This window comes from Vipera ursinii (assembly GCF_947247035.1).
Source record: "Vipera ursinii genome assembly, chromosome: 1".
Classification (NCBI taxonomy): domain Eukaryota; kingdom Metazoa; phylum Chordata; class Lepidosauria; order Squamata; family Viperidae; genus Vipera; species Vipera ursinii.
The window spans coordinates 109,393,761-109,407,202 of record NC_139512.1 but is presented as its reverse complement, the minus strand read 5'-3'; the positions used below and the strand labels follow the sequence as shown (position 1 = coordinate 109,407,202).

Here is a 13,442-nt window from a genome sequence, read left to right as displayed (position 1 = left end):
TTTGAGAATTAAGAAATTAGATGATGGGACTTACCAGAGGGAATATTTAAAAATTAAACATCTGTTTGAATATGGTTAAAGAAATAGAATGATTTTGGATATAAATGAAGATTAGTTTAAGAGGGATGAACCCCTCAAGTAATACAGTTTTTTTCTTTCTTTTTTCTTTTGTGTTTTGTTTTTTGACATGAGAAATATAAAAATGTTGGGATGGTTTATACAGGTGAAACTCAAAAAATTAGAATATTGTGCAAAAGTTCATTTATTTCAGTAATGCAACTTAAAAGGGGAAACTAATATATGAGATAGACTCATTACATGCAAAGCAAGATAGTTCAAGCTGTGATTTGTCGTAATTGTGATGATTATGGCTTACAGCTCATGAAAACCCCAAATCCACAATCTCAGAAAATTAGAATGTTGTGAAAAGGTGCAATATTCTAGGCTCAAAGTGTCCCACTTTAATCAGCTAATTAAGCCATAACACCTGCAAAGGGTTCCTGAGCCTTTAAATGGTCTCTCAGTCTGGTTCAGTGGGAATCACAATCATGGGGAAGACTGCTGACCTGACAGTTGTGCAGAAAACCATCATTGACACCCTCCATAAGGAGGGAAAGCCTCAAAAGATAATTGCAAAAGAAGTTGGATGTTCCCAAAATGCTGTGTCAAAGCACATTAATAGAAAGTTATGTGGAAGGGAAAAGTGTGGAAGAAAAAGGTGAACAAGCAGCAGGGATGACCGCAGCCTGGAGAGGATTGTCAGGAAAAGGCCATTCAAAAGTGTTGGGGACTTTCACAAGGAGTGGACTGAGACTGGAGTCAGTGCATCAAGAGCCACCACACACAGACGGATCCTGGACATGGGCTTCAAATGTCGTATTCCTTGTCAAGCCACTCCTGAACAACAAACAATGTCAGAAGTGTCTTACCTGGGCTAAAGAAAAACAGATCTGGTCTGTTGCTCAGTGGTCCAAAGTCCTCTTTTCTGATGAGAGCAACTTTTGCATCTCATTTGGAAACCAAGGACCCAGAGTCTGGAGGAAGAATGGAGAGGCACACACTGCAAGATGCTTGAAGTCCAGTGTGAAGTTTCCAGTCTGTGTTGATTTGGGGAGCCATGTCATCTGCTGGTGTTGGTCCACTGTGCTTCATTAAGTCCAGGGTCAACGCAGCTGTCTACCAGAAGATTTTGGAGCACTTCATGCTTCCTTCCGCAGACGAGCTTTATGGGGATGCCGACTTCATTTTCCAGCAGGACCTGGCACCTGCCCACACTGCCAAAAGCACCAAAACCTGGTTCAATGACCGTGGGATTACTGTGCTTGATTGGCCCGCAAACTCGCCTGACCTGAACCCCATAGAGAATCTATGGGGCATTGCCAAGAGAAAGATGAGACATGAGACCAAACAATGCAGTAGAGCTGAAGGCCGCTATTGAAGCATCCTGGTCTTCCACAACACCTCAGCAGTGCCAGAGGCTGATAGCTTCCATGCCACGCCGCATTGAGGCACTAATTGCTGCAAAAGGGGCCCAAACCATGTACTGAGTACATATGCATGCTTATACTTTTCAGAGGTCTGATATTGTTCTATGTACACTCCTTGTTTTATTGATTGCATGTAATATTCTAATTTTCTGAGATTGTGGGTTTGGGGTTTTCATGAGCTGTAAGCCATAATCATCACAATTATGACAAATCACGGCTTGAACTATTTTGCTTTGCATGTAATGAGTCTATCTTATATATTAGTTTCCCCTTTTAAGTTGCATTACTGAGATAAATGAACTTTTGCACAATATTCTAATTTTTCGAGTTTCACCTGTATAAAAGATTTTTTTTGTTTTTGCTTCCCCCCCTTTTTTTTTAAGATATGACAAATGTAAAAGTGTTGGGATGATTTGTATGAGCAAAAAGACTTAAATACTTAAGTGTAACTAATGAAATTGGGAGACTGTGAATTCCAGTCCTCCCTTAGGCATAAAAGCCCCACTCCATGGGGATGTTGTTGTGGGGTAACAGAAGATGGAAGCAGTAAGAATAATTTGAATATTAAGGGGAAAACAAATTTAAATAAGAATTTTGTAAACAGGATCTATGACGAGGCAATCAAGATGATCAATTAGAAAAGAAGCTTTATATTGATGTGATTATTATTTTCAGAGACATGAGAAAAATGTCTATATATAATTGTCATTTATTCCAATAATAAGAAATTATTAATTTAAGATTGGCAAAAGAGAATATTATTGGAAGAACAGAAAATCAAGCAAAGCCATTTGTGGACTATAGAATTATAGAAATTAATTACTGATTGCTTTGTAAATACTAACCCAGACAACACGCTGTTTACCAAATATTAAGGTGATTATGTTAAATATCAATAAAACATATTTAAGAAGAATTGTTTTTGCGCAGCATTGGAAAAATGAAGAAATGCCATCTGAAGATGACATAAATAAGAAAATACCGGAACATGCAGAAATGGACAGACTCACATTGAAGATTAAAGAAAAAGAAGATACAGAATATTTTTAAATATGGGATGTATTCTACCAATGGCTAGACAAAAGTGGTAGAGATTAGGATTTTATTATATGTTACTAGGCTAAGACCCCGACAACATATTGTTTAAAAGCATTTATGAATTGTAAACTTTAAAAAACTAATAAAAATATAACAATCAATCGATCAATAAAAAATAGGCAGTACTCCATGTTCATTTGTTATGCATTTTAGAAGAGTTTTTGGTATCCCTTTAAGCCAGGGGTCTTCAAACTTGGCCCTTTTATGACTTGTGGACTTCAGTTCCCAGAATTCCTCAGCCAGCATGCCTGGCTAAGGAATTCTGGGAGTTGAAGTCCACAAGTCATAAAAGGGCCAAGTTTGAAGACCCCTGCTTCAAGCTCTCTCTCAGATCTCAAAATATTTCTGTTGAACATAAATCCCAGCAGCTCCAATCATTTAGGTTATGTTGCTTGGAATGCAGTGGAAGAAATCTAACCCGTTTTTTTAGAATGTATACTGCAGATCAGAAATGACGCTACCAAGTCCAAAATCACTATATGGTTGCACTTTAAAAATTCACTAAAAGAGACTATAGTAACGACTACATCCATACCGTCACTGTGTCACACATTGGGGTGGGAGGTTTTTTTTTTCCTCTTTCCTTTTAACAGTTACTAAAGCAGCATAGGTAATTTTAAAAGATGGCTATAAGATATTTGGGGCTAAGATGGATTGATTTCTTGAAACACTATTTATTACCTCTTTCTTTTCCGCATCAGCTTGAAGTTTCGCTTGAGAAACAGCAGCTTCCCTGTAGGAAGAGCTGGCCTGCTTGGCTTGTTCGATCAGCGTCTTCAGCTGCCGAGCTGTGTTAAGCAGAGAGTTGACAGTCTCCTCTAGGTAAAGCCAGTTCCGTTGTTCTGTCATTTCAAGTCCATTCATCACAGAGGAGGAGATTGTCTTAGTGGGGGTAGCAGGTGGCACTGCCAGGGCAGGAAGTGAGGTCAACACTAAAAAAAGATAGATTGAGGTTGATCCACCAGTAACTGTATTTGAAAGTTGGCCAGATCCATCCTCTTTTGCCTCTGCCTAGTTGTCATCCACAGCCATTCAATTTGGTTGTGGTAGAGAGCCAGGCAGCAAACTTAAGACCCTGGGTTAGCCTAGGACAGGGGTAGGCAATTTCGGCACTTTTATGACTCATGGACTTCAACTCCCAGAAAGACTCAGGAATTCTGGGAGTTGAAGTCCATGAGTCATAAAAGAGCCAAGGTTGCCTACCCCTGGCCTAGGATGTATATACTTTTAATAAATCTTAGAACTGAAGCAAACCACAGAGCAAGCTGACTGTAACAATTGCAGTGGACCCTATCCCCAGTTTAAAGCAGAGGTCTTCAAACCTGGCCCTTTTATGACTTGTGGACTTCAACTCCCAGAATTCTCTCAGCCAGCGTGTCTGGCTGAGAGAATTCTGGGAGTTGAAGTTCACAAGTCATAAAAGGGCCAAGTTTGAGGACCCCTGGTTTAAAGTCACAAACCAGCTTTATGGGTGCCACAGATTCTTTTTACCTATATCCAAGGTCAATGGGCTCCCCAAACCCCAGAGGATCAGCACAAGTCCCAGTTCTAGAGACCAATACAATTTCTGAGCCCTAGTGCTAAAGAATTTTTTTCCTGTCTCTTAGCCCTAGGCCGCCTCCCTCTCACTCCCACAACAACAGCAACACACCAACTACTCCCCCACCACAACACACACACACAGCTGGCTTTCTGCTCAGCTTTTATACCTGCTGGTTGCCGAGCAGCTGGGCTGGCTAGGGAGACGTTTTAAAGGGGCAGAGCACCATCAGCCTCGGATGCTAGCCAATTTCCAGGCTGCCTGCCCTCTTGCCCTGAGCTGCTGAAATCCGGCTCCTGAAAGGAAGCGCAGCAACACACACACACGCTTCATAACTTTAAGACTTCCCCACATGTTCCGTGAATTTTTTTCCCAACCTTTACAAATCCCGTTCTTTTAGTTTCCCACAAAGTCAAAATTTGTGGGACGTACTGAATCTACACAGAATGTTTCTTTCTTTCGCCACTTCTCCCAAGCGCTGGTAGCAGCGAGATCTAAGACTGAGGTGGAATCCAAGGTGGCAGGGCGATCCGCAGTACCAGGCACAGGGGGCTACCTGAGAGGCAAGATGGGGCAGACCCAGAGGCAGTCCTTCCTCTCTGGACTGCAGGGGTGTGGTCCACGATCTTAACTTACAACTGAATTTCTGTTGCTAAGCCGTTCGGTCACAAAGCTTGACATCACGTGACCACATCGCTTAGCAGCAGCAATCACAGCAGTCTCAGTTGCTGTCATAACTGCAGGTGTTAACTCCAGGGTTGTTAAATGGGCAGCAGGGGGAGTCCTGGATAAGGAACACAAGGATGCCGCAAGGGAGGAGGGAGGCCCAGCGTAGACCACACACACACACATGTGGGTGTGCTGTGATGCAGCACAAGCACAGGGAGGCCAAGGCAAAAATGCACTGCAGCTTGGGAGCTTCTTGGCAAAGCCGCAGCTGCTCACAGAGCCCTCAGATGCCCCAGCAACATGGCACAAAACTGCCATATCCTGGGAATCCCAGAACTGCAGCTCCAGGAAGCCCCTTTACACTGCACTGCTAGCCCAGGCTTGCACTGCTAAGGGCTTTGCACCGTGATGATGGGCTTTCTGGGAAGCCGTTCACCAGCCCAGCCCAGCAGTGCACCACAAAGAGCGCTAAGAGCTTCTGTGAAAGGCTTGGCTTTGCACTGCGAAGGGCTCCTTGACCCCTTGCAGGAGCCCAACGGTCCAAAACTGCAGCCCTGCCCCCAGCCCTCTCCCAGTGGCTCTCGCCACCCCGTACTCCAAGGCCCCTGCTGCCCTGCGTATCATCACCCCACCTGGCCTTCTCCGTCTTCTTGCTCTTAGTCGCTGAGAAGGCATCCAGCCTGGCTCTTTGCGAGGCAGGTGCTATGCACAACCCTAGGGAGAAAACCTTGTGCGGCCACAGCTGCCTCAAAAAGGGTCGGGCTGGGTCAGAAGCGGGAGCAAGAAGATGGTGAATGTCAGTGAGGGATGCAGAGGGCCGAAAGGGCATAGATGGGGAGGGTGGTGAGATAGCCCTCAAGTGATAGTCCGCCACCCTTGCATGAAAGAACGTACCCTTGTCTTGTCAAAATGCTTTTAAAATCTCACTATATTCAGGCAGGAAACCTTAAAAATTCAAAAAATGGTATAACTAAGAGCCTTGGTGGAGCAGTGGGCTAATGCCTCCTTAAGTAACACCAGCTGCCTGCAATTAGTGCAGGTTCGCATCCCACCAGGCTCAAGGTTGACTCAGCCTTCCATCCTTCCGAGGTAGGTAAAATGAGGACCCAGATTGTTGGGGGCAATAAGCTGACTTTGTAATAATGCCGCTTGGGGGGGGGGCAAAAGCCCTAATAAGCAGGCATATACATAGAATGAAGGCTACTGCTAAGCTTGTAAGCCGCCCTGAGTCTTCGGAGAAGGGCGGGATATAAATGGAATTAAAAAATAATAATAATAATAGCTTCATGGCACCTCTGTGTGAAGTTTTCCATCTCCTCTTAAGCCAGCAATTCTTCTCTAAACCAGGGAACCATATTTTTTTTTTGGGGGGGGGGGGCTGGGAGGGTTAGGAGCTATGACCTAGATATTCCCAGGGAATCAATGTTCTGCTCATTCAAGAGAGCTCCATAACTTTTCAGTGCAAGTCAAATTAAAAGTCCCCATTCCTGAGGAAGCTGAAAACTACTGAATCTGCACCTGAGCTGGCAACTGCCTTAACACAACCACTACCAGGGTATAATGGCTCCAATCTCCAGATCCTCAAGCATCCGGCCTGTGTAGAACAACTGTTCTAACACAACATTGCTCTTGGATTGGATCCTTGACAAGTGCTGCCTTCACATCCAAGGATTTCCATCCCTCCACCTGTAATTCTCTTTTCCTCCTACATGAAGACGTCAGCAGAGGAGATCAGCAGCACCCAAGCACACCCACATCCCCCAGGTGACTTACTATTTTTCCGAAATATGACTGGATTTACTCCCAGGCAGAAAAATCCTGAAATTATATAATTTTAACAATGCGGGGATTATTTCAGAGACAAAAGAAGTCTTACCAATTTTGGGGTGAGAAGTTGGCAAAGCTGCTTCGGGGAATGCTGAGATCTGACAACTGTCTTGATAACTTGGATAGTGAGGCTCTGGATGACTGACCCGACAAGGTTGCGGCTGAAGGTTTGTATCTTGCACTGTTGAGAAGAGACTAAAGTCAGACACTAGAGGAATTGGGTTGGATGTTACATCTTGGAAGTTCACAAAAGGTAAGGAGGCATTAAGTAAAATAGGACAGTTCTGGAAAAGGTGTTTAGCCAGAAAGATAGTTTCTTACAAGATCAAAATATGCTCCAGTTCCTGCATTTACTGTTTAATCTAGACCAGGGGTAGGCAACCTTGGCTCTTTTATGACTCGTGGACTTCAACTCCCAGAATTCCTGAGTCAGCTATGCTGACTGAGGAATTCTGGGAGTTGAAGTCCATGAGTCATAAAAGAGCCGAGGTTGCCTACCCCTGATCTAGACAAACTAACAACTAAAATGGACAGAAAAACAGTCCATTACTATGATTCTGTCTTGTCAGGATTTATCTTTATCTCTTTATTTATTATTTTTCCCTCCTTTATTATTTTTACAAATAATTCAAGTTGGAGAACAAAAGCCAATGTTCTTCCTCCTCCTATTTTCTCCACAAGAACAACCCAGTGAGGTTTGGCTGAGAGAGAATGCCTGGCTCACGGTCATCCAGCCAGCTTTCATGCCTAATGTGAGACTAGAACAGGAGTCTGCAACCTTGACAACTTTAAGACTTGTGGACTTCAGCTTCCAGAATGCTGGCTGAGGAATTCTGGGAGCTGAAGTCCACAAGTCTTAAAGTTGTCAAGATTGCAGACCCCTGGACTAGAACACAATCTCCTGGTTTCTAACTTTAACCACTAGAGCAGGGGTAGGCAGCCTTGGCTCTTTTATGACTCGTGGACTTCAACTCCCAGAATTCCTGAGCCGGCTCAGGAATTCTGGGAGTTGAAGTCCACGAGTCATAAAAGAGCCAAGGTTGCCTACCCCTGCTCTAGACAATTCTGACTCTTTGCTTTATTTGCTTTCATCTGGCCTGTAACAACAACAACCAAAAAAAAACAACCACACCTAGATGAAAATATGAAAATCAGACCAATGAGAAATCATGTTTCAGTTGATATGAGAGGATGAAGATTTATTAGGTCATCCTAAGGAGTGGAGGCATTACAGCAGCAGCAGCAGCAGCAGATGTTAGGCCAAATAACTCTGCCCAAGGAAGAGAACTAAAGGAAGCAAGCCCAGTGAACAAGAGTGGCAACCAGGAACAAGAGATGTCAGCTTTAAGCTATTTACAGAGGCAGCGGTCTCTTCTGCTCTCAGGACAAGGTAACAAACTGCAGATCAACAACAACAATAAAAGGGGGGAGATAGTGGATTATCAAAGAATGAAGTGGATGTAACGTGTCCTGCAATAAAATAAAAAGAGTCATAGGAGTTAGAGAAACTAGAAATGAATGCATACCGATTGGACCAACTGGCATATGAATTAAACCACCTTCCGAGAGCAAAATCAGACACGTGACACAACAACATTAGGACACATTAAGTCCACTGCCCTGCAATTTCATTTAGGGCTAAAGGTATTGCCAAGAACAGCTAGAAATATATTGTCAGTGGCACTGAAGATCTAGAAAGGAAGCTTCAAGAACAGATGGTGTTTTCATCCATCTTTGCAATCCACGGAAGAAGACTTGAGAAATAAAAGAATACTGCAGATTATCGAAGAGCTATGCAAGCAACATCAACAGACAAGGTCTGTGGGAAACGGCCAGAATTTGGCCTCCCAAGAATTTGGTTTCTCAGCCTTCAGCTTTTCCAAACTCCCTTAATTGGCCTCCACGTGGGTTACAGTGAAGAGCATACTCTCCTGGCTCACAGGCAGGCTGGCATGTGGGAGGTTTGGGAAACGCTAATGATAGAGATTTCACGTATATCTTTAGTATCTTGTTTTTGTAATGATCTCATAGGCACCTGAGAAATTCTCACTATGTATCCAATTATCTATGTATCCTATGTTGTATGAGACTGATGGAGTTTTTTGTAATGTTGGAGGTGAATAAAAGTTCAGCGGGCAGTGCTCAGGAGGTTTTTCTTGGAGACGAGGCTGCCTGGCTGGTTCAGAGCATCTCTATCAACCCGGGTCTGCATTCTTTCCCCTTCAAAGGTCCATTGTTATCTGGCCGATAAGCTGCTGACTTGAGATGGATTGCACCTCATGAAGAATTTGTAAATAAGTCTTTAGTCAAAGCTGAGTAAACTTGATTGGGAGAACATTACATTGAGGGCAGAAGATTAAACCCTGAAGTAAGACATAGGATTAATTCTTAGTGGAGCCTTAATGGTGCCTATTGAACTACTCAATAATAAAATCAGGAAGAACGTTGGCCCATCAAGTTCACAGCCTTTGTTGTCTATATAATAATGCCCACAGTATTAGAAATAAACAAAATGAACTTAAATATTTAACACAGGAAAACAACTGGGGTTTAATAGGTGTAACAGAAGTAAATGATTCCCACTCTAGAAGTAAAACCACTGAAGAATACCACCTATTCAATAGGAACAGAAACAATGAAAAGAGAAGGAATAGTACTTTATGTTCCGAGTATCCACATCTGTTCAGAAATCCAGGTAAATGAACTCGATATTAGACAGCACTTAGATTAAAATAATGGAAGAAGCAAATAAAAGCAATACTATAATAATGTCTATTATCCTTGTCCAGCCAAGGGGAAAAAATATATGATGCTTTTTCTACAAAAGCAAACTGCAAATCTTTCAAAGCAGCATGAAGCACTAGGGAGGGGGGACTTTAATTATCTCAAAATCTGTTTGAGAGTCAAACTCCATTGAGTATGGTCCTTCCAGGAAATTCCTGACACATCTTACTAAAACCTTTTTTCTTTTAGTGAGTGGAGCAAGGCACTGGAGAAGCAGCTGTCTCTGACCTGATACTAATTATTCAGCAAGATACAGCCAAGGAAGGAGCCAAGGCAGCAATAAAACTGGTAAAAGTTGATCACATTATGCTTAAATTCTTAAAAAAAAAAATCTTAAATAAAATTAAGATGAGTGGATCTGGATAGAAAGTTTGACAAAACAAAGGAAGATACATACAGGTAGCCCAGAATTGTAGACCTGATGTCAGGAAAGTGAAAGCTCAGAATATATAAAATTGTAAACAACAGCAAAAAGCTAACGTGCTCAAATTCAGAACTAAAGTCCGAAACAATCTTGACGGGTCACAGAAGTGGGCTGAAAATAAGAAATTGCAATTTACAAGGCATGTGCAAAACTAAAAAAAAATAAGAAACAGAAATAAATGCAGGATACCCAGTTTGATGATAATTGCGAAACAGATTTTTGAAGTACACGTAGTCCTTGATTTACAACCATTTGTTTAGTAACCATTCAAAATTACAACAACCCCAGGGGAAAAATGACTTATAACCAGTCTTCACACTTATAACTATCATAGCCTCTCCACAATTATTTGATCAAAATTTGGGCACTTGGCAACCACAATGTATTTATGATGGTTGCAGCATCCTAGAGTCATTTGACTGCCACCGTTGACTTTCCTAGCTAGCTTTTGACAAGCAAAATAATAGGGGAAGCTGAGTGAAATATAAAATAATAGGGGAAACTGTAGTGATTCACTTAACAATCGCAGCAAAAAAAGGTAGTAAAATCAGGAACAACCCATTTGCTTAGCAATAGAAATTGTCATCTCAATTGTGGTCGTAGGTTGAGGACTACCTCTAGTAGATTGTTACAAACTGAACATAGGTTAGCAATGTGAGGTGGTTGGGGGGGTGGGGGTGGGAGAAGGCAAATTGCAATTTCATATAATTTCCAAATCGTGGGAAGGAATCCATCCCTTTTTTGTTGTTGTTGTTCAGACCCCACTTCTAGGGTGAGCTCTGAACAAGCAAAATACTTTAGTAAGATTTCAGAAAACTAGAATAAGTTCAGACAAGGGCTCTGTGGATGTTCAAAAGCTAAGTCTTATAACGAGAGAATGAAGAATATGATGTTATTCAGGCTTGGGGAAAAGAGGAAGGAGTAAGCATTCTTCAAGAAGTGAAAAGGGTATCAGAAGAAAGCTAAGGCATGTTCTCTGTTGCTGTATATAAGGGAGGCAAAGGACAGATTTCAGCTACAGAAAGGCAGGCTCCAACTAAATCTTGGGGAAAACTTCCTGACCGTGAGAGCATCAGTTACCTACAGAGGTTTGGGGACTCTCCTTCCTTAGATGTGTCTCAGGCAGAACTGCAGAACCTTCTCTCTGGATTGTCGATGTAGAGTCCTGCCTTGAACAGAGGGTTGGGCTCAATAGCTTAAATCAGGGGATCTTCAAACTTGGCCCTTTTATTTTTTTATTTTATTTTTATTTTAATTCCATTTATATCCCGCCCTTCTCCAAAGACTCAGGGCGGCTTACAAACTTAGCAGTAGTAGCCTTCATTCTATGTATATGCCTGCTTATTAGGGCTTTCACACACACCCCAAGTGGCATTATTACAAAGTCAGCTTATTGCCCCCAACAATCTGGTTCCTCATTTTACCTACCTGGGAAGGATGGAAGGCTGAGTCAACCTTGAGCCTGGTGGGATGCGAACCTGCGCTAATTGCAGGCAGCTGGTGTTACTTAAGGAGGCATTAGCCCACTGCTCCACCAAGGCTCTTTTTATGACTTGTGGACTTCAACTCCCAGAATTCCTCAGCCAGCGTGCCATAATCTGTGATTGATTCCTGAGGCTGGGGCATTGATTGAAGCAATGGTTTTACATTGCAATCTTGTACACCTGTATCGTGAGAATAAATCCCACTGAACTCACTGATACGAATTTTCTGTTTCTGCCATTAATCAAGTTTTCTGTCTTCTTTCATCACTGCCCGATTCCTCCTTTAAAGAAGTATCCCGATTACGTATGGGTGTGTGGCTTTGTCTTACTCACCAGTGGTACCAGTGAAAACATCACCTTGGGATGGACTTTCTGAGATAATAGCCGTGGCCTCCACGGCTGCTGTACGATCAAAGGTCAATGTCCCAGAAGTCGTAATCTGTCCTGAAGGAGTCACAGTGACTAAAAAAAAATGAATGAAAATATTTTCAGAATTAAGTAGAACGCTAGTACTCAGTGATCAAGGGATGTCCCCAAGTTTTGTTTCTAATCAGCATTAACACCCCACTGAGCTTCTAGAGATAACTTTCCCAAAACAATCATACTTCCCTTGGTGAAAGAAACGGAACAAGCCAAATTAATAAGGCTAAAAGCTTCCCAGTTCAACAGACTGAAAAGACAGCTCAGGGCGAAAAAGGAACACATTCGATTAAGATGGAAAGCAAACATTAAAATTAAATACAGAGGATAAGACTTTTAAGTAACACTTGCAAATATTTCCTTGATGTTATTACTCCCATTAGAACCGCCAGTTAGTAAATAAAGACCAAATAAGGATTAAGGGTGCCAAAAGGGTAAAAGTTGGTTTTGCAATTTATACTAACATGACGAAGACGAAAAGGAGGGAAGGCTGTTTCTTACAAAGTGATCGTTGAATATTTAATTGTTTTTGAAACGGAATTTTTTTTGGGGGGGGTCATTTTAAAAACAACGCTAAATGTCAGACGACCGTTGGGATTCATTTGTGAATATCGCGGGGAACCCTTACATGTGGTGGCAGCGGTTCCAGGAAGCAAGGTGATGTTTTTGGGGGAATCCTTCTTCACTGGAGTTGTAGGCAATTCGTTCTCTTTTTTTCTTCTTTTATAGGGGACAAACAGTCTTACAGGACCACTCTTGATAAAAAGAAAGCAACCAAGGTCAGAATAGGGCCGTAAGTCTTTCTGGAGATAGAGCTAATGTTTGTTTGTTTGCTTTCTGCTAGTTGATATAATCTAAACCCTGTATAAATTGCTTCACCAAAGAAAACAAAACTGCTTTCTTGACACGATGAATTGAACACAGGATCTAAAAGATTTCTATATTGCAGACAAAGCATCCCAGGGCAAAGCCGCTCAGCCCTATCTTCTTACATCCACAATTCTGATAAACATGAAATCCTTTCCTTATAAATCATATGAACAGACAGATCGATGCTCAGCTGCTACAGCTGTCGTCCGTGAGAAACTTCAGCAACGTTCCAATATATTGAACGTTATTGAATAATATATTGAATAACCCATTGAACATTTCAATTCAAATAATATGCTATTTTTAATTCAAATAAAAGGACGGCTCTGGTAACGTACTCCAAATTATTTTCATTTCACGTCAGATGACACATTCTTTAAAGGATCGCCAATGTGAGTGAAATCTGAGAAGTTGAAGGGCCCACTATTTCTCTCAGACCAGTTTTTCATGTACCGACTCTGACATTTTGCCAATGAGCTGCTTTCAAGTGTGGTGGACTACAATTTCCCACACTGCTTGCTCTGGGTCTGATAGCTACTGCAGTTCAGTATAATATAAAATGCTATAAGCTGACTGGTTACGATTGACAAGAAATACAGTTCGGCAGATCTGGAATACATCTGGATGGGGGAAATGTATGCTTTACTGAAAGAGTAACTTTTTCCTTTTAAGAGAAAGTGGAGTCAACTTTCTCTTGAGATTCCTGCCTGCCTATACCTGGTAACCTTCACACTAATAACCTAAAAAAATCAGGCCAAATATTTATTTATTTATTGCTAGCACTTCTATGCCACTTCAATCAGAAAAAACTGTCCAATAATAACGGGGTGAGATGCCTT

At 42.0% G+C, this 13,442-nt stretch overlaps 1 protein-coding gene across 1 annotated transcript in view; it reads right to left on the bottom strand.

Annotated features, from left to right (window-relative positions):
- Positions 1 to 13,442, bottom strand: part of DEAF1 (DEAF1 transcription factor) — a 43,263-nt gene that overhangs the window by 10,144 nt on the left and 19,677 nt on the right. The window contains exons 7-10 of the mRNA XM_083350771.1: positions 12,362 to 12,488; positions 11,647 to 11,775; positions 6,671 to 6,802; positions 3,267 to 3,517 (exon numbers count right to left, since the gene is read on the bottom strand). Of these exons, the coding sequence (XP_083206897.1) occupies positions 3,267 to 3,517; positions 6,671 to 6,802; positions 11,647 to 11,775; positions 12,362 to 12,488 (639 nt within the window). The remainder of the gene's footprint in view (positions 1 to 3,266; positions 3,518 to 6,670; positions 6,803 to 11,646; positions 11,776 to 12,361; positions 12,489 to 13,442) is intronic.